The 21,778-nt window shown below is 41.9% G+C and overlaps 1 protein-coding gene across 1 annotated transcript in view; it reads right to left on the bottom strand.

The window, feature by feature from the left end:
* The window catches only part of LOC149796290 (carbonyl reductase [NADPH] 1-like), a 59,196-nt gene extending 38,460 nt beyond the window's left edge, over positions 1-20,736 (bottom strand). The window contains exons 1-2 of the mRNA XM_089960937.1: positions 20,599-20,736; positions 18,665-18,746 (exon numbers count right to left, since the gene is read on the bottom strand). Coding sequence (XP_089817063.1) covers positions 18,665-18,746; positions 20,599-20,640 — 124 coding nt within the window. The 5' untranslated portion in view covers positions 20,641-20,736. The remainder of the gene's footprint in view (positions 1-18,664; positions 18,747-20,598) is intronic.
* Between the last annotated feature and the right edge of the window lie 1,042 nt (positions 20,737-21,778).

The raw sequence follows: 21,778 nt of genomic DNA, 5'->3' as shown, positions 1-21,778 counted from the left end.
AAAGTAGGGGGAGTAGTCCGTCGGCTTGTCTGAAGAAAACATTCAGATGACACCTCGAAAAACTTTGATCAGAAGATGAATGTGTGTTGGCTCTTCCATCGTTCTGGTTGGTTTGAGAGTGAAATCAATACTAGAAGAGAATACACTGACCCTTTATATAGGGAAGACACTGGTCTGACATTGATATAAGGACCGATAGCGTTTAAAATAAAGTCATTTGACTTTTACCGTCAAGATGAAACGATCGCATCATTTTGTAGAGAAAGGAGAAGAAAGTGAGAGGCAGTTATGTAATCTATCGCCTCGTACAGTAGCTGAAGTCTTGGCTCAAAATCATGCCAGCGATTTTGAAGATGACGTGAGTGAGCCAGAATCCAGACCCAGAGAGACACCAAACAAAGTTCACCACCATTAGTAAACCCTGAAAAGTACTACCACTTTAGAGAGACCTAAAAGCGCTCCTCAAGGAAATTTAGAACTACAGCTTACACGTACAAGGTTAAGTTTAAAGATGTCAAGTCCGACGTACCAGTGGAGAAAGCAGAAGAGTTTATCTCCGAGGTGTGGGATCTTCGTTAACCACACTGAAACGACAATGTGAAAACCAAAGAAGATGATCGCTTGAGACTATCTATTCATCATGACAGTTTAAAGTCCCCCGTTTGGATCGAGTTTAGAAGCTCGATAGAAGTGACACCTTCCAAAGTCATCGACAAGATTCAGCAAGTACAACAATCCAACGACAAGTTTCACATCACCGATGGAAAAGCGACATCGTTCATGACACACGTGTCTCTTCCCCAAGGGACAGGACGCAAAATGGTGTTTTCGGTGGATGACCTTCGCATCACCAAAAAGAGCCTCGTCTAAATTAACAACCCTCAAAACAAGATGTGTTTATCCCATGCGATCTTGGTGGGACGAAGGTATGCCAACAAAAACGACACGGTAGAATGGAAAAGAGCTTGGCAATTTATTCAAATCAGAACAGAGCCAAACAACAAAGAGAAGCGGAACTTTTGTTACACCAAGCGGGGCTATCCAATGACACACCCTGTGGCATTCCTGAAATGCAAAACTTGCATGATTTCCTGGCTCCAAGCTACACCTTCAAAGTGCATCCTCAAGAAGTGTGCTGACTTCTGTTTTGTCGAGACAAAGATTTGAAGACGGAAAATACAAACACGTCTATCACGATGAGCATTTTGATGCCATCACCACTATAGCCATATTCCTGGGTTACAGGTTATTGTGAGAAATGTGACTATGGCTATATCAATCGAGAGCAACACAAGCATTGTGGATCGAAATGTGAGGGATGTTTGGCCTCTAAAACCTGTTTTGACGAAGGATAAGAACGAGTGCATTGCCCTGCTTGTCAGCGCACTTTTGTCAGCCCTGCTTGCTACCAACAACATTTGAAGACGCAAGGTTCACAGCAGAAAAGTGCTTGTCAACTTCTGAGATTGTGACCTAGTTGTGGACAAGTGATACGTAGCAGTAACGCCAAGGCTCACGTATGTTCAGGAAAGAATGTCAGTATGTCACCAAACTGTGGACTTGGAACACGAATGCAACATTTCCTAATTTCTGTATGGCTTATCGCATGCGAGAAGTACATCCAAGAGCCTATCTTTAGTAATTGCCTTCACTGCCACACGGGGGCCCCGAGTGGCCGAGTGGTCTAAAGCGCTCTCCGTTACGGATCACTGCCATCTCACCTCTGTATGCGTGGGTTCGAGTCTATAATTTGGCTAACGTGGTTATGTGAGAAAGCTTGCCAGTAGCTTCTCGTGGGTCGGTGGTTCTTCTCGTGGTTTTTCCGGGTTCTTCCTCCACCATTAATACTGGCCGCCATGCATAACCTATCGTGTGCTGAAATATGGCGTTAAACCCCACAACAACAACAACAACAACAACACTGCCACACGATTCCTGAAGGACGTTAAAAAAATCTTTTAAAAGCACGCCAGCCGATTTTGCCCAATGGATCTTAGACCCATCGACGAGACGTAAAGCCAAGAGGACATCTAAAATTATGGAGATTGTCATCGCCATGCTACGGTGATGGCTCAGAATTTATCGGGATACAATGGACAATTTCTTCTCAGATACTATACGGAACAAAGTACCCAACGTTCTAAAGTGACTTTGAACGGAGCCAAACTCATTTCCATGCAAGTGGGACCAGTGCAGTTTAAAGATTCGATGACTTACTTGGTCATGCCTTTGAGCCGAATACCTAAAACGTTTGGAATAACAGAAATGACAAAAGGCTATTTTCCATACTTTTTCAATACCGAATCCAATCAACACGCCGTTCTACCACATTTGCATGATCCTCACTACTACGACCCCGACAACATGCGCACGAAACAACGAGAAGCTCTCTACACTTGGTACCAAACTCACACCTCGGACCCCTTCAACTTTCAAGAAGAAATGTTAAATTATTGTCGTTTAGACGTGGATATTTTTGGCGTTACTGTGGAATATTTCGAGAATTCTTCATGGAGCACGGATCGATCGATCCATTGAAACAAGCCTGCACCATTGCCAAAGCATGTTCCTTAGTTTACCGCCAACGATTCGTGCCCCAAACACCCTGGCTGTCATAGCCCCTCAATCGACCAATTTTGTCAAACGTCAATACTCGGTCAAAGCCCTACGCTGGCTAAATTACTTATGTGACAAGGATGATAAATGGATCCAACAAGCCCGCAACGTAGAAGGCGAAAACACCATCGGAACGTATTCGGTGGATGGCTGAGACTTAGAAAAGCCCAAGACAGTGTACGAGTTTAATGGTTGATTATTTCGCGGATGTTCCATAAGCAACCATCAACGTGACACTAAAAATCAATGTTTACAACGAACCAACGAAGACTTATTCCAGGCCACTTGTCAGCGGCGCTTGAAGTTAGAATATCAAGGATACCAAGTGGTGGAAATGTGGGAACACGAGTCGTTCACCGTTTGATAAACGATCACGAGTTTAAAAGCATTCTGGAAACTTACAAGTTGGTGGACCCAATGAACTCGAAGTACAGTATGTACGGAGGAAGGACGAATGACACCTGTTTACTGTACAACGCCGAGGAGGAGAAAGGAAAAGAAATCAATACTTGAACGTGTGTTCGCTGTATCCTTACGAATGCAAATATTGTCACATTGCTGCAGGACACCCGCAATTGCTAACCGAACACATCGACCTGGACAACATTCACAATACGAAGGATTGATTAGATGTAAAGTCTTGCCTCCCACCGACTTGTACCATCCCGTTTTACATCACCATTGCCAAGGAAAACTGATGTTTCCCTTGTGCCATACTTGTGCCGAAAGGCGCAAACAAGACCGACCGTATCAACATATTCAGGAAGAACGCACCTTGACGGGAACATGGGTCAGCATGGAATTGTTCAAAGCTCTGGACCTAGGTTACCAGTTGCTAGACGTGTACGAAATTTACCACTTTCCCAAGACAGAAAAATACCAAAAAGGTTACGAGACTCAGAAAGGCATTTTCGCAGACTACGTGGAAGCCTTTTCTGAAACTGAAACAAGGAGCCTGTGGCTATCCTTCCTGGTGCTAGGCTCCCGAAGACCAAAATAAATTCAAAGAGAAATACTGGGAGCAGGAAGGCATCACTTTAGACCACGTGGAGAAAAATGAAGGAGGGCAATCGTTTGCCACTGTGATGTTAAATTGTTTGTGGGGCGAAATGGCACAACAACCGTGTTTACCCAAGATGGAGCATTTCACAGAACCTTCCCGCTTCTTCCAGATGATTCACGACAAAACTAAATATAAGCAACACGTTGACGTCCTTCGTGAGGGTTTGATTTTAATCAATTGCGAAGAAGAACTGGACTTTGTAGAAGCCGAGGAATTGAAAATGGCATCATTGCGGCTTACTCGACAGCCAAGGTAGCTTAAAACTGTACGATGTTTTAGGAGATAGTGTGCTGTATTTTGACTCGGAGAGTTGCATTTACATCGATTGCCTAGCTCAATGTTACCCTAAAATCGAAGGAGACCGTTTAGGAGCCTGGACGGAGGAGCACCCTGACGACAAGATTCTAAGTTTTGCTAGTGGCGGTTCTAAAAAGTACAGCAACGAATACCGAGACCCACCAGGAGAAGTGCACACATAGTGCAAAGTGAAAGGACTGACTCTCAATTATTGCACCATTCAAGTGGTGAACTTTGGCGTGCTGAAAGAAGCTTTGCAGTCTGGACAGGACAGAAACTTTAAAGTGACCACCTACGAACCGCATAAGATTGTACGTTTACCCATACACCAAATTGTCAGTCTAACACCAAATTGTCAGTCTACCTTTGGAAAAGTGTATCAAATCGTGTGCCACAAGCAAGTGAGGCTTCCCAACCACTTCACTTTACCGTACGGACATGTAGATTTTGGTCAGCATGTTAAAAGGTAAAACGTCCAAGACCGTTAGTTCATTGTAACTACAAAGACCAAGCGAGAAATATGAATACTTTTAAACAGACATCATTCAAGTTCGGGGATTCTCAAGTGGAGTGCGATGCTGTAACTTGCGATTGCATGGATGCCATACGCTGTGACTTCAGCGATTCAGCACATCATGGGAATTTTGTATGACTACTACTACCATACCTACCATGGAAAGTGATGCTGTGTGTGTCAAACCTGACGGATGAGAAAGCGATGTCACTCGTTATCGTGGACATTTTACTAGATTTCATGTTGGATGTCAACCTCCACGTGAGACCATGCGTCTACCGCCCTGCGGATGTCACCCAACCTTGAGCAAACTCCTGCGTGTTTCGCCTTACCCTCATCGAAATGAGCCTGTGAAAGACAATTATTGCTTCTTTGTGCGTTTACCTGAACACTGCAACTTTGAAAGTCCTTTTCAAACCTTCCAAGGAAAGTGGCCTAAATATCTGGAAGGACCTATCCCCGAAGAATTAGCTAATGCTGGATTTTTCTACTTGGGCGAAGTGGATACAATCAAGTGCTTCAGTTGCGGTGTGTCACTTCACGAGTGGTAGAAGAAAGATTCGGCTCTCCTGGAATATGCTCGATGGTCTCCGCATTGTCACTACCTAACTTAAGTGGAACCCTTGTCATAGAAGTGACATACCATGTCGTTTAAGAAACCAGCTTGGCTACGAGTCAAAATTTGGACAACACCTAGACAAATATTGAAACCCCATTTTAAAAAAAAAAATATTATTCAAGGATTACCAAACAAATTGAAAGAAAAGATGTACAAGGAAGTTTGGCAGAGACTTGCCAGAGTAAAATCTCAATTGGTGACTGAGGAACTTTTGTGTCGAGAAATTCAAAACAGGAAATTGACAAAAGTCAACAAACTCATCAGATTTGTCTGGATCAAGTCTGCTTTCATCCGATTATTCTGCTTTAGACCGTTTACATCAGAAGATTTTATTACCATTCTTGACCGTTACCCTGAATGGCAGTGGTAAGAGATTATTCACTATGTCCATTACTTTCGCTCTGGGAGAAGATTTTAAATAAACTAAGGACAATTAGAAGTGACCCAAACATGGGTATAAATACTGACTGACATGATCATGGATACTTTACAATATTCGTGGTTTGCCTCTAGAGTTGATTGAACGCATTTACCGAGAGTTGGTCAAAATAGAGATTCAATGCAAGGAACAACTGTATCAATTACGTCACCAATGTTGGAACCACTGGTATCTGAATGCTATAAAAGGACTGATTCATCTGAAACTGTTCCAGTGGTCAGACATTACTGCCCAGAAGACTTTGATGTCTACTAATCCTTCTACTTCCAGGGTGGCCATACTACAACAAGCTCCAGAGGAAGAGTTAGAGGATTACCAAAATCTTTTACGCTCTCTAATTTTGTCTGTAGATGAAAATTATATGCAATGTGTGGTGTGCGAACTAGTGACTAAAAGTTTGAATTCGCTACTGAAGTACGATCAGTTTTGTGCAAAACGTACTTATTAGCTTTGATACAACAGATTCCATGGAAGGAAATCAATAAAAGTATTCAAACTGTGGATAAATATTAATACTTTTTACGAGCACTTTGTCCCATGAATTGGGGTTGATGTGTGGTGTGTGTCTTGGTGACTTCATTTCTGCGATTTCGTTTACCAGCCTATTTCTTGTGGGCTCTTTGCATTCTGTACAGTGAAGTACTGCCAAAAAACATGATACAGGTCTCTTTAAATGTCCACGAGAGACTCATTCGGTTAAAAGCCTTGCGTTTTCATCTCGATACTTCTCGACCTCTACGGGAAAATAAGATTCGTCAACTTTCAGGTACTGAAGATGTGTACGACAATATTTGTGTAGCTTTGTGACTTACATCCTCACTGGACAGATGTACGTGACTGGAAAAGTTGGGGTTTTGATGCATGACCAAAGAAGTGGCCAATTATGCCCAAGAGTTGTGATCCTAAATTTAAACATCCAGTGAAAAAAGTAACTTTCAAACCTGTGTTAGTGACAGTGTCAGAAGAAAAAGAACCCATCACAATGGACAACCACTCCCTTCGGGGCTGGACTGTTATGGACATTCCCGAATGACCATTCCGGAAGGACACCTATGTGATTGCACCCAATGTAGAGACTGTAAGAACATTACACACTGTCCCTAGGACACATTTGTTACTAAAAACATGTTGTACAATCACTTATTTATATTCCACTTTGATCGTTTTGATGTGTATTTTATCGCTGTACTTAACCATTTGTCTTTTATGTATTTTTGTATTTCATGTTGTTCCATTTTAAAATATCAATAAATATGTCCTGAAAAAAGTCTACAAACTCTTGTATTGTCTGTCCTCGTGTCAAAAGCGAAATTCCCTACACTACTATGGCTACCTCTGCTGTCTCTGCTCCCTCTTCCTCCACTTTCAAAGTCATCGACGAAAACTTAGATAGTGCCAGTTGGGAGGCCTTGTATATTCGAACTCCCTTTAGCATGTTAAATGACGGACCCAGCGGTTCAGAATGATCGAACAGAAACATCATTTGATCGATAGTCCACCTTAAGGGATCGTGTGGTGTTACAAAGAGTGGCAATCGGAATACAGTCTCTTGCAAGAAAGTCAAGGCGATTCCATCGTGTTTGTAGAAGGCATTCCTGGCGAAGACGATGGGACCATATCTGACCCCAGTCAAAACCATCTGGTCATTTTCGACGACATGTTAGTAGAAGACAAAGAAGAAATTAAACTGTGGTTTATGCGCAAAGGGCATCGTCGTAATGCCAGAGTCATTCACATAACTCAAAATTTCTTTCAACAAGGTAAAGCCCATCGCACCATAATGCTCATTACATGGTCTTGTTTAAAAGCCCTCGAGATAAATCGCAAATGCAAGTCTTAGCCAAACAGCTAGGAACGCTTTGGCTGACTCATGCGTAGACGATGCCACTCAAAGCCCACAGGCCTATTTACTCGTGAATTTAAAACCAACCACCCAAGATGATTTGCGATTTTGTACCCCACTGGTGTCAAGACCAAGGGCCTGTCGCCAACACGTCCCCGTCGTCGACTTAGCACCATGACAACGAAATAAAACTATAAAAACCTCGGACACGTTGTGTCTGTCTCACACCTGGTCAACATGACGTCCGTTCAGTCTCATCTTCCCGTCAAATTGATTCGTGCCTTGTACGGCATCAGTCGCGGAAAATCCACAAATGCGTGCTCGTGTCTTAGAAGCCAGTCTCAGAGAAATATAACCATGGTTTTCGGTGACAACACATCAATTACTGAAAGGCATCATTCACATCCCTCATCAAACCAAACGCTTTTTTGGGAGAAACAAAGTAGCCATGACGCAACTGGCCGATCCTCGCATCGACACTCAAACCAAAAACAAATCATTTTGAAAACTGGAGGTAGCGGTTCTCTAAAGGTGCCATCATTTGATCATCTTAAAACGGGATCCCAATGCCCTCAAGGTCCTCCCTAAGAAAAAAAGCCACTCCCAAAAAAGCCAAACAGACCCAAACGAAAGAGAGCAGTGGTGTCAAGACCCGGTCACATCCCCAGAAAAGAAAAGCTAAAAAAACAGCTTCTTTTCTCAGGAGAGGCACTTCAGCCAGGGTGCAACCTTACAATCGCACACCAGACCTGCAGCGATGGTGACCGCGTCTGCAGTAGCTTCATGTTCTTCCACTTCTCCGTTGTTGGTGATGCCAGCCAAACCCAATTTGACAGTCGTTCTTCATCATTTGATGAAACAATGGAAATCCACGTCTCCAAAAACTTCTCTTCCAGCGGTGACACCCTCCGACTCTTTACCTGCAATGGCAGCTGTTCACAAAGTACCTGGCCCCAAAATCAAAATCCAAGAGAGATCGGGCATGTTACAGAGTTTACTGGATTTGTCAAGCAAGAACTGTTCCGATTTAGTCCGTTGCAAACCCCTCCACGACGCGTGATCCATGTCATCAGGTTGATACGACATAAAGACAATCAGTGGCGACGAATTCCGGTATAAAAATGACCTGCGGTAAAGGATGGGTATCAGTGTTTTTGTGCTCCTGAACGTCAAAAGATATCCCCTCAAAGAAGTGCACACTGCTACCACCATTGTCGTTCTTCTGTCCAGAAAGGAAAAGGAAACAGAAATGGACAATCTCGTCATCTACAGAAAAATAACTTAGCCAAGCATCAACCTGACCCCAGGAAAAGATGCAGTCGTCCAAACAAAAAGAGGAGCAACCAAAAGAGAGGATTTTTTTTAACCTTGTCAGACAAATAACATAAAAGGACGCATGTCAAGCGATGGACTTCAGCATATTTTTTGCTCCTGCACCAAAAAGATTTCCCCTAACGGAAGTGCACAACACTCTCAAGTTAAAAAAGAAAAGGAAAGGATTTCCTCCTCGTTTAGCCGAACATTGGGATATGTTGTCTGTCCGGTCCAAAGCTCATTCACCCATTCAAAAACAGCTCATTCAAACAGCCTCTGAAGATGTCATAGATACCGTGAGCGAATGTTGTCTAAATGTCTTGAAACGAACGATACCTTTGTTGAAACACCGGAAAGAATGCTTAGCCAAACATCGACACGTTCTACGCCAAATGGTCCAAAAGAAAATACCCATCCGTCAAAAGAAAAAGATGATAGTGCAACGCGGAGGATTTATTTTAGGACCTCTTGCCAGAGGAAAAGAGGGAGTCATGATGGGAGGACCGCTGGGAGGTGTTTTATCCATGGGTCCGAGATAAAGGGACCAAGAAGATAAAATGGACCTCTGGAATCAAAAGCTCTCAGACATGACCATTGGAATCAAATTGTAGGAAGAAAACTGTATTTAGTGCCTTACAAACGATGGATGGAATACCATCGTTGGCAAGAACAGTTGACCCTGTATTTGCCCCGGAATCCTTATTTGTCCGAGATGTCCCAGTTACAACACGAATTGCAATCGTTGATGGATCGCAACGATTTGTCCGAAACAGAAAAATCGCAAAGGTACGGTCAACTGTTGAAACGACTGCAACTCTTTCACCAGAAAGATTTAGGCGAAACGGCTCTGCTAACTCCGTAAGATTTTAAGACCCAGTGATACAAAGTCCATACCACCACCACCACTAGCCCCAGTGGTCAAGAGAGACGCAGCCCCACGGATTCCTGAGGAAGAAGAGGCACGAGAAGTCGCTCAAACACCGTCAGCAGCTTCCATTCCTAGTAAGATAGCAGCGTCTTTATTGACCCCTTCCCCCAAGGAGAAGAACTTAAAGCTTGGGTTAAAAAGATGATGTCCACTCCTCCTTCGACACAAGTCAAAAAGTAAGAAGGGAAACAAGCAGTTTAAAAAGAAAATAAGACCAAAACTATCCCATTATCGCCACCACCACTACTACCCTTGACTTCTACTCCCGTGGCACATGCGACACATAAAGCCGTTTCCAAACCACCATTTCGCCCCATCCAAAATAGCATCAGCGAAGAGTGGGTGACGCATTTACTACGATCCAGTCCATCTTGCAGATTACAGGGGAATTTTATCGTGCTGCCAAAACTCGTCTGAAATGTCTCCGTTTACCTCAAGTGCAACGATGGTTAAAAAGAACAAGCCACGTACGCTTTACGGAAACCCATTCGACGAAACTTCTCCAGAGGTCGCACCCTAATGGAGGACATCGATCATCAATGGCAAGCCGATTTAGCTGATGTCTCTCATTTGGCCACCTAAAATCGTGGCTACAAACATTTGTTTTGTGTAATCGACGTCTTTTCCAAATTCGCTTGGGTCGTGCCGCTGACTTGCAAATCGAGCACTGTGTTAGTACGAGCCCTCAAACTGGTGTTGAAACAAAGTGGTCGTCACCCTCTTCGATGGCAAATCGTTCAAGGCAGAGAATTTCTGAACCAAACATTCCAAACAGAATTAAAGAAAAGTAAAATTCATTTTTTCACCACCGAGAATCCCGAAACTAAAGCCAGCATCGTGGAACGTTTTCAACGCATTTTGAAAGAACGCATGTGAAAATATTTTACGCATCAGCACACTCTCATATACATCAACATCCTACCGCACCTGGTCCGAGCGTATCATCGGAGCATCGGATGTGCCCCCCACCCCAAGTAGTCACTCGCGACAACGAAGTGACTGTTTTGAGCGTCTCTTTGGTACGTCCTCGACGGCGGCTGTCCACAAGAAAGGTGGAGTGTAGACAGCAGGAGATTGGGTGCGCATTGGCAAAACCAAACGCACTTTCGACAAAGGTTACTTACCCAACTGGACCACTGAATTGTTTCGTGTCAATGGACGAGTGCGTGGCCCTTCATCATGTCGACTATAAATTCGAAGACATGAACTGGAAAGTGTTAAAAGGAACGTTTTACTTGTCGCAGTTACAACGCGTGACTAAAAAAGAAGACAACGTTTACATCGAAAGCATTCTCGAACGAAGAAACCGTAAAGTGGGAAAACGACGTGTCAAAAAAGTTAAAGTACGTTGAAAAGGATATCCTTCCAGTTTTGATTCTTGGATCGACGCTTCGCAATTCATCGACTATAAAATGAAGTGACTATCATGCCCTAAAACACAGCCTCTGATGCCACTACCACCGTGACCACTCCTTCACCCAGTTCTTCTCTGCAAGATCTACAAAAGCATCCCTTGCGGGTGTGGTGTGGAGAACGTGTGCCTAAAACGCAAATCGTCTTTTTTGGCCAAATCTGTGTGGTGTATTGTCATTGGTGCTGCAAATGCTAATTATGAGTTTGCAATAAGCAGTCAAACAAATTGTGCACCATTGTACTGAGCAGTTGCATCGGTTACCTTCTTCTCAATCCTTCCCTGAAATACTCTTCCAACGGGAACAACGGGAGTCTTGTGTCCAACGTCAGCCACCCTCCCAACAGTCACCAGTCCAACAAAAACTCTCTTTTAGACACTCATCTGACTTCGAGCCACCCCTGTGACAGCAGAACTCTGAAACTATGAATAACAACAGCCAATTTTACTTGACTTTACCCAGTAACAGTTCCATGGAGCTGCTTCCCAACAACGCTTCGTACTGATTCTCGATCAAATTACCTCAGCCTATCCAACTGGATCACGAAGCCCATTTGAAAGTGACTTTGGTGGAAATCATTCACCCTATACAAATCCTAAATCGTCGAAAATCAAAACTGGTTTATGAAGTTCAAGTGTAAGAATACTTGAACACTCTTTCAGCCGTTGTAACTGAAGCTGACGCTCTTCCAATATCACCGAACGAGCTAATTAAATGGTACACCTTTAGGTCGCATATTCGTGCAGGCTATTATTTTAGCGGTCAACATTTGATGGACGCTATTGCTACCAGATTCAATGCACTGCTTCGTAAATTTTATTTGGACAAAAAACAAGAAAAAAGAACATTAAGTACCATTAAGTAGCTCGTCGCCTACTGATAACATTTTTGACTAACGACAAATTGGTAGGTATTAGCTTCTGTCCCCAATTGTATGACATTTTGGGTGGAGTCATGAACATACTGAAAGGTGGACATATACCAACCATTACCAGCAACCTGAATTTTGCAAACTATTTTCGTTCCCCGGTAGAACTGAACCAAGGGCTCAATTTGATCTTTGTGTACTCCTATGTGGTGGAGTACAACGTCGTGGGACACAACTCCATAACGTCAATACGTGTCATTCCTTACAAAATGGATTCCGCCACGAACAATGACGACCAAGGTGGAAACAGCTATCACGTTCACCACGAATTTGTACATCCTCACTATTTGTCCGTCAGTAAGTCATATTTCGACCATGTCAATATTGCTATAAAAGGAGATCTAGGACAAAATATTACATTCACCAAAAGGAAAATCACTGTGAAATTACATTTTTGAAAATGGTTCTCCAGCGACTCGTCATGTACCCTGTGTACCGAGGAGTCGCTCGACAGCGATGACATAGTTTGGAGATAATAGGCTTTCGTTAGGTTGCCCTGGTTTTGAAACCGATGATGACACGAGGATTGCACGCTTTGAAAGATGCTGCATTGACGCACGGCAACGCATTTCTCCAAATTGTCATCACCGACACACAAAATAACAACCAAAGAAGCTTTCTTAAGAGCTGGCAAAAATGTCTCGCTTCAAAATGATAAAGAGATTTGGGGTCGGCAAGAAACGCCTATAAATGAACTGGAAGGTGCCGAAACAGGCATTCCTACTTCCCTGATGTCACAGCAAGGACAAGGCAGAAAGTGACGACGATGAAAACACCCCTTCAGAGGACTTCACACTCATAAAGCTAGAAAGACCAAGAAAAGAAGAAAAGGCTGAGACTTATACGTTTTTGACTATTAAAATACACAGAGAGAAAGAAAGAAAGAAAATGATGTACCGCGTCTTGCGCCTGTTCCAAGTCGGAACTGGGTCTGTTTGCCATGCCATGCCATGCCATCCACTATGATGACGGTACAAAAATACCAACGGGTAGAATTTCTACATTCTTTGACAGCCTCAGCTCCCATCGAATTTAAAATCAAAGGAGAGCCCGAAGATTACTTGTACCTGAAAGTCAAAGTGGAAGTCACATTGACGGATGGTACCAAACTAAGGGACAGTGAGATAGTAGCTCCCGTCAATTTTTTATGCATTCTTTGTTCAGTGGAGTGGATTTATATTTGAATTATAAACTGGTCAGCAGTAGCATGGATATTTACCCTTATCAAGCGTACCTGGAAAATCACTTGACGTACGGAACAGAAGCCAAGAACGCTCATCTCCATGCATGCTTGGTATGAAAACCTGACACGTCAGAGAGATGTAACGATCTAGATAATAACAATAAATGATTTATTAGCCTTCAAGAGAAATTCAAACTAAGCCGTAGTTTAGAACTGAGCGATCACCTGCATTTGGACATATAGTTACAAGAGAAGCATTTGACAGAGTGGGTGTTCGCCTGAGACTCAATTTCAGCAGCGCCGCTTTGGATTTGATGGCTGAAACTGCCAATTACAAAGCCATCATCCAAGAAGCCAGACTCTACGCGCGACTTGTGGATGTGTTATCTAGAGTGGGAAATGACATCAGTCACACTTAGAGCAGAATGATACGACGTGTGGAAGTGAAAACTTTTACCATCTTCACTGGACATCAATTGATGATTGAAGATCATCTGTTTCAATGACAGTTACCCAAACGTTTGATCATTGGTATCGTCAGCAATGCAACCTTCAACGGACACCCGCCCCCCCCCCCCGCCCCGAAAATTGTTTCCAGTTTCATCACTTCTACCTGTCCAAGAACGAAGTCAGACGCGATGGCTAAACCTTGTGTACCAGACCTTTCGAACCTAACTTTGAAAGAATTACCTTAGATCGTACTTGTCCTTGTACGAAGCCAACTGACAGCTAGGGACTTCCACTAGTCACAGCATTACGTACGAAAATTATGAAGGACGTTATGATTTGTGGGCGTTTTATTTCACTCCAGACCATGGCAGCGACGAGGGACATTTCCACCCTATAAAATCTTGCCAGATTCGGGTGAAACTTCAGTTTGCACATCCACCTCCGAACGAGACGGTGAACGTCATCCTGTATGCCGAATTTTATAATACCACAGAAATCAACAGTTTGAGAGATGTCATTCTAGACTATTAGAAACTATATAAGACTGTGAGCCCTCTTTGAACGCTGAATAATCTATGGAAATGGAAATGGCAATAGAAGGGGATGATACCGTGAAAGTAGAACCCAAAGACAAAGATGAAGAGGGTATAGCGATGATATCCAGATGGCAAGAACAAGAACAACATTTAGTATCCTGTTTTGCCTAACACCTGGCAGAAAAAATTACGCAATTGATCAAGAAAGATTGCTATGGATGTCAAAACGATCATCTCAGTCAAATACGACACGATAAATGTCTGATGCTGCGTCAAGAAGAAAAATTGGACCAATATCTGGAGGACGCTTGGAGTCTCACGTAAAATGAAGCAGTGTTGCAACAGTGGTAAAAAGACTTGCGTGAGTATTCCTCTCCTCCATTGATTGCTCTAGAGATCCATCTCATCAAACCTCTGTTGGCTCAGAGTGCGGAGACGAAGTGAAGAAACAGTTAGTTGTCATTGATTTTAAAGCAAAATTTTCGGATTGAATTGATGACTTAAAATTACCTGTGAAAATAACAAGAAAAAATGGATACCTGTGAACTTTATTACCTTTTGAACCACTGCATGTACACTGCTTCGTGGAATCCAGTGGTGTGTGCTAAAGATAACTTTCTCATCGCAAACCTCAAGACCATCAATCTTATGTCATCAACATGGATGACAGTCATCTTCCAGGAACCCACTGGGTAGCCATCTACATTCCCCTTGATGGATGTGTGGAGTATTTTGATTCGTATGGATTACCACTTTTGGAAGACGACATTATCGACTTTCATGAGAAAAAATGCCCAGTCGACACAATTCAATAATGTGAAATTACAAGGCACAGATTCCATGGTGTACCGACAATATTGTGTGTATTTTCTTCAGCAATGATGTCTTGGATATTCTTTAGAACATTTAGTGACTTATTTTGATAGTCACTCTTCTAGAAACGATGACAAAGTAGACCGATGGTTTTGTGACTATTATGGCTATCTTTTGTCTATAGCTAGGAAACGTAGTGTACATCAATAGCCCAATGATTTCTATTCGCGCAAATCTCACTGCAACTTAGTCAACCTTGTCAAAAATAGTTTGTCATATTTAAAATATTTTTTTGTTTGAAAAAATGTTTTATGGTTAATTGTTGTTTTGTTATTTGAATAAAAATGTTCTGTTTTGAAAAAATGTGTCTTTTGTTTGCTTTCAACTTTAATAAATATACATGCTCTTTGACTTATCTCTATCTCTCACCCTAAAATCAACTATGATAACGTTCCGAACCTACTAAGCCGTAGGCATGTTTTCTATTACGTCCGCGCTTGAACCATATAAAGTGAATCAGTCTCCAGTCTGCCCATCCATTGTTGACTCATCCTTCTATGAAGATGTGTTCAAATCTAGCCAAGCTGAACGAAGCGAACGTGAATTTACATCGTGTCAGGCAAAGCCTGATACCCTAACCTGAAGAGATAGAGACTGTCAGAATGTTGAATGTGACCGAAGACCTGATAGAAGAGCTCTTCAGCGAGGAAATCAAGAAAGAACAAGAAGAGTGGACGAAGAAGTACATATTTAAGAAGCAAAGAGAGCAGGGAGAATACAGCAGCAACAGGAACCAGACGGAGGATTTTTGACTGCCGTGTAGACACGAAAGAGTTCTCCTTCTCTTTCCGAAGAAGCAGACCCTATCCTGTGGGAAAGCCTGACGCCACACGGGGACGGAATCTTAGACCAGGAAAGATTGCCATAACTCCCTGTCTACAAAAAAACAGCCCATTTCAGGGTTACCCCAATACTGTAAAAAAGAAATACTAGTCAAATGGCCAAAGGTTTGTATACTTGTGCTTGTGTTGTTCTGTAAGTTAAAAAATAGAAGTTTGTATATAAGCACTTCGTTTCCGTAGCTTGTCAAATAGTCTGTGTGTTTTTTGTAGTTAGTGATTGTAAGTTTTAAAAAAAAAAAGTGTTTCTTTTAGATCCGTGCGTTTCATGTTTTTTGTGAGAGTATGGGCCTTGTGAGTTTTGGTGAGAGGGAATATTTTCCTTCAAGTAAGCGCTTCACACATATATAATGGAAAGCCTTCATCGGTCTGGCTACCTAGCGTTGACGTATCAACTAAAACAGATGAGCAACAGAAAAGCGAAATTGATCGAACTACAAATGCACCTGGAGTACGCCAGATGCATTCTAGACGAGCTGACCAGCGAGGCCATATCCAAACAAGCTGGGATAGAGGAGGAGGAAAAGGAATAAATAAAAAAGAAGAAGAGGAAAAGAAGAGAGGGATTCTGCCTCACCTCATGTTAAGATCTTTGTGTGAGGTCAATCATGAGGTGAGTACACCTCACGGCCAGTATCAGTACCACAAGCAGTACCAGCACCACAGCCAGTACCAGTACAGTTGCGTGCGAAGCAGATAACGAGGCCGCAGCATCCATGAGTGTGGAATAAAAGAAGACAGAGGGAAGTCTTCACTATCCCTGAAAGTGAAGACTGGGAGAGTGAAGTCAGTCAATGCCCCTGTGTTACCAGCCAGAACCTTAACTTGGGAGCAGGACTGAAGCTTGCGATGTATCTCTGTTGCCTGGCCTGGGGGATATCACCATTAGCCAGGTGTATTTTGAGTTAGAAAAAAAACAGCCCTTCTCACGCTAACCAGATTGCTAGAAAAGAGATTATTCAAGATGCCAATCTGTGTGAATGTTGGGTAGTGTGACTATAAACACTGACTTCTGATATGTGTGTGTGTGTGTGTGTGTGTGTGTGTGTGTTTGTATGCGTTCGCGTACGTTTTGTGTGGATAGTAGAGTGTGTCTTTGTATGCGTTCGCGTACATTTGTGTGGATAGTAGAGTGTGAGTTTGTATGCGTTTACATCGGTTTGTGTGGATATTAGAGCTTGTGTTTGTATGCGTTCGCGTACGTTGGTGTGGAGAGTAGATATTTTGTTCGTATGTGTTCGCGTACGTTTGTGTGGATAGTACATTTACTTTTTTTTTTTTTTCTCCTTCCCGTGTATGGATAGTAGATTTGAGGTTTGTTTTTCTCCTTCCCGTGTGTGGATAGTAGATTTGGGGTTTGCATGAGTGCGCGTATGTTGTGTGAATAGTATACTTAGGGTTTGTCTTTTCTTCTTCCCGTGTGTGGATAGTAGATTTTGGGTTTGTATGCGTGCGCATACGTTGTGTGGATGGTAAATATTGTGGTTTTTTTTCTCCTTCCCTTCTGTGTTTATAGTAGATAATATGTGACGTTACTGTAACGGATGTTTTCGATCACGTCCGTGCTTGATAAATATAAAGTCAAGCGTTCGTCACTCGCGCCATAAGGGGATGAGGCTCCTTTTCCTTCCCCCAGGAGTAATTAAAAATCATGCAGTGCGTGAATAAACAAGTGGTACTTGTTCAAAAGAACGAAAACCACTATAATCCAACTAACTAACTCGCGCCATTCAATATTGAATAAACCAAGATGGAAAGTAATCACATGGAGAAGATGAGAAAGTTGCAAGACGTTCTAGACAACTTAAACATGATTGAAGAGATGCTGATCAAACTGGATGATGATTACTATTACAGTCCCTATCGAGTCAAGATAGAAATCAATAATCTCAGAAAGTCAAAGAAAAAGTTAAGGGAGATGATGAAAAAAGAAGGAGACGGAGGATGAAGAGGACAGAAAACAAATGAGAGAATGGAATGAAAAGATAGAAAAGGAAGAGGAGAATGAGAAGAGGAAGAAAGGACGAGGAGAAGGAATTAAAAGAGGACGAAAAAATGAAAAAAGAAGAAGACAACAACTTTAATAAAACAAAGAAGATGGTAGAGGAAAAGAAGAAACTGGAAGTATAAACCCTAAGGCCCTTTTCAGGGCCACTCACATGCCTCGAAAAGATTAGCTTTCTTGCATAAAATGTTTTAGTCGATTTTATATTTTATATTTTAGGTTTGCCTCCAAAAACATTTAGTCTCTTGCCTAAATATGTTTTAGTCCATTTTATATTTTAGGTGTGATAGATTGATGTTCATCGATCTATGTATGTGTATTATATATGTCTATATCTCTAGTGTATTTTGTCCCTCCCTAGAGTAGCACGCATTCAAGTTATACCCATGCGACATTGTTGCCAATGTCCAGTACTGTGACGTCACCTCACCTGTTCCATTCCTATTAAACGCAACTTTCCCCTGTCTGTAAACAGACCCAATATTTCCCATGCTAAATTCCCATTCTCCGTAAAACAGCTCCAGGGTGGTCTGAAAAACCTTGTCCATAAACAGCCTGAAGGGGATCTGTAATGTATTTGTTCCATTGTCCGTAAACAGCCCCCCTTCACTACTAGCAATAAATAAAAAAGACAGACACATGCATACATTCATACATACATACAGACAATGAAATATGTTTAATAAACACATCATAAAGAAATCATCATATCTATCCAAACATCAATCCATCCATTTCAGATGGACTTCAACTTGAAGGCCATATTACCAAAAGAAACACAAAATGTGAGGAAAGATAATGTTACCTGTCAGGTACACATCGCCACTGAAGGTTTTACACAGTCCTCGAACAATGCCGAAACCTATACCTTTGTTGGAACCAGTCACCTAGAATGCAAAGAGATATTTGGTTGATTCTTCCAATATGTATTTCATTTTGTCTCCCTTCCATTGTGCCTTACTTCCTACCATGGGCACCCCCTTTCAAATTCACCTCTAAATATAGTTTGGCCTACATCGTAAAACTTAATGACTGATTACTACAAGCCCCCACCCCCATCCGCAATAATTCGATAGGCACACCTGTTAGCTATATTATTTTCTCTTGAGGAACACTTGTCACCATCAAAATGTCATTTAGTAAATGCGTCTTTATGAATTTTAACACATCTTGTCCAAGCTTCGTAAATAATAAGATTTTGTTTTCTCAATACAATTAAAATCATTTCTAATTTAGGAATTACCCATGTATACTGACAATACTAATTATATCAATGAGGGACAGACAGACAGAAGAGATTGACAAAACGATGATCTAAAATGATGGCCGTTTATCTCTTAATTACGTTTTATGGGGTTTCACTTGAATCTGAATATAAAAACCCTGATATTTGTACCATTGTTATAAATCAATGGAGTACCATTATTATGAAGTAATGGTGTACCGTTGTTATAAATCAATGGTGTATCATTATTATAAATTAATGGTGTACCGTTGTTATAAATCAATGTTGTACCATTATTATGAAGTAATGGTGTACCTTTGTTATAAATCAATGTTGTACCATTATTATGAAGTAATGGTGTCAGAGGCGTAGCTGGGGGGGGGGGGGGCAAGGGGGTACATATGTCCCCCGGCGCCAAGGTACAGGGGCGCCAAAATGAGGCTTACAACGTTACATTATAATAAGTAAACAAGGGTAATATTCAAAAATGTGATTAAACGGGGAGGGGGCTGGGGCGCCAATTTTATAGTTCGTCCCCGGACGCAAAATATCATAGCTACGCCTCTGAATGGTGTACCGTTGTTATAAATCAATGGTGTACCATTATTATAAATCAACGGTGCACCATGAACATAAATTAATGGTGTTTTTTTAAGCAAAAATGTAAGTTAAGGTTGACGATCAAGTTACTGCTTTATTAGTTATGAAACAAAGATTTTCATTGGCAATTGATGCCAAAAGAATGATTTACAAATGTCATTTCAACGCTGACGTATAATAAGGAAACTGCCACATAATTCTTTCCTCATCTTGCTAATCATGAAATACAATAAATATGCTTCCCATGATATTGTAAGAATACCTCCTTTTTTCCGTATATTACTCTTTACATACTTCGTAATGGAATTTGCCCTGACGTTGTAATAACAATTGTCGCTCTGGACTTCCATAATTTATTAAGATATGGCAACCCAATTATTTTAAGGAAGGGAGGGAACACTATCGATGTTTAAAAACATTTGGGTACCCAACAATACCAAATAATATTCAATCCCTCCTTCGAACTAAGAAATCATTGGACGTATATTACTTCTACGCAAACCATCTTCTGGAATTTATGCCTAGACACATAAAGATGACAAGCCTACATTATAATTTACCTGTGCAGAACACTTGGATTTACCCAACGCCCTCCACCCACCCACCCACCCACCCATTCGATCAGGTATGCTTGGTCGTCATGCTGTTGCAAAAATACTATAAAAGTTACAGACACAAAAAAGTACATAACAGTATAGAATGAATTAAAACTTGTACTAGTTTATCCAGCAATACAAATACAAAGAATGTACACAGATACATATATACACTTCAAGCATTCACACAAAAGGGGGGAGGGGGGGCAGGGAGGGAGGGAATGACTGGTACCCTGGCAATCCATCAGATTCAACACGGAGTATCATGGAAGGCCAGGGTACCATGCTAGAGAGAAAGAGAGATAGCGTTGCACATACCACAGCCACACGTGTAGCCGATGTCATTGTACTGTGCGTCATTCTCTTTCAAACTACACTAAAACACGGGCTACAGATCCGATCCTGTGGGTATGTATACACCCACTACAAAGCACGTGACTTCGATTTCTGAATTTGTATGGTTTCCACGACTAATGTTTGATTATCTCCCTTGCACCAGCAAGCGATAGCATTCCCAACAGACTAAATTAAAAATAGATTTTATTGTCACCGCTTTTCAAAGAAAGTGCTATGAAGTATCATGCGAACCTGTTTGTGCAAGCGACTGTGTGCAATTTCAATCATGGTGCTGAGCAATTGATCAGAGAATAAGAATACGGGACAGAATACGAAATTTGTTAACCACAGTTTCAGGCTCTGTACGAAAATGAGTAATAAAACGACACGTCGGTTGTAAAATCGTTTGATACTTTGTGTATTTTGCAAATGCAATCTGACTAGAATCTTGTGAAGTTTATTTCACACATCATTAATGTTAATTGAGGTACAGTGGTTAGAATGCACTGTTTGATTATTGGGTTTGCATTGTTGGATACTGTGACGGAGTTAGAAATACTACGAGACGAACTTGTGTGACCATTGATTGATTGATTGATTACTTGGATTTACGTCGCGTGCGCCCCAAAGCGCATGTGCGACCTGTTTATTCCCGCACAGCGGGATGCTAAATGTTCCTGGGGAAAGGAATTAGTGTCACATCCCACAGGCGGTTATGTGCTCAATGAGCACTGCTAATTTAACCGTCAAGTCGTAGGACGATATATCCCTAACGACCCGAATGAAGGGCTTTCATGAGTGGGATCGGGCCCAAGACACACTCAAGTTGACAAAGGTGATTTCAGTCCGTTATTGACTGTACTAGGTGTCGACCCAAGCAGTATGTAACGCCCGTTGCGACACCTAGCTTTAGGTGTGTGGAAATTGCTCCACAAATCCGCCGTTATACGATGTCAGAAAGAGGCAAGAGGGCAAGGACCTCGGCAGGCCAGCCATGGATGTCGTGCACTCCCAAGAACGCCAGCCCGTACTTAGTCAAATTTAATCTAGTTGTACTAATGGACAATAAAAAAATGCCAATAATGTGTTAGCCACCTATGCAATTGAGTCAAATCAAAACAAGCTGTACAATTTTCCTACGTCCTAACAATCGGAAAAATTC

This window comes from Sinohyriopsis cumingii, chromosome 6 (genome assembly GCF_028554795.1).
Source record: "Sinohyriopsis cumingii isolate HCF-2022 chromosome 6, ASM2855479v2, whole genome shotgun sequence".
Taxonomy (NCBI): domain Eukaryota; kingdom Metazoa; phylum Mollusca; class Bivalvia; order Unionida; family Unionidae; genus Sinohyriopsis; species Sinohyriopsis cumingii.
This window is presented reverse-complemented; position numbering and strand designations above follow the sequence as displayed.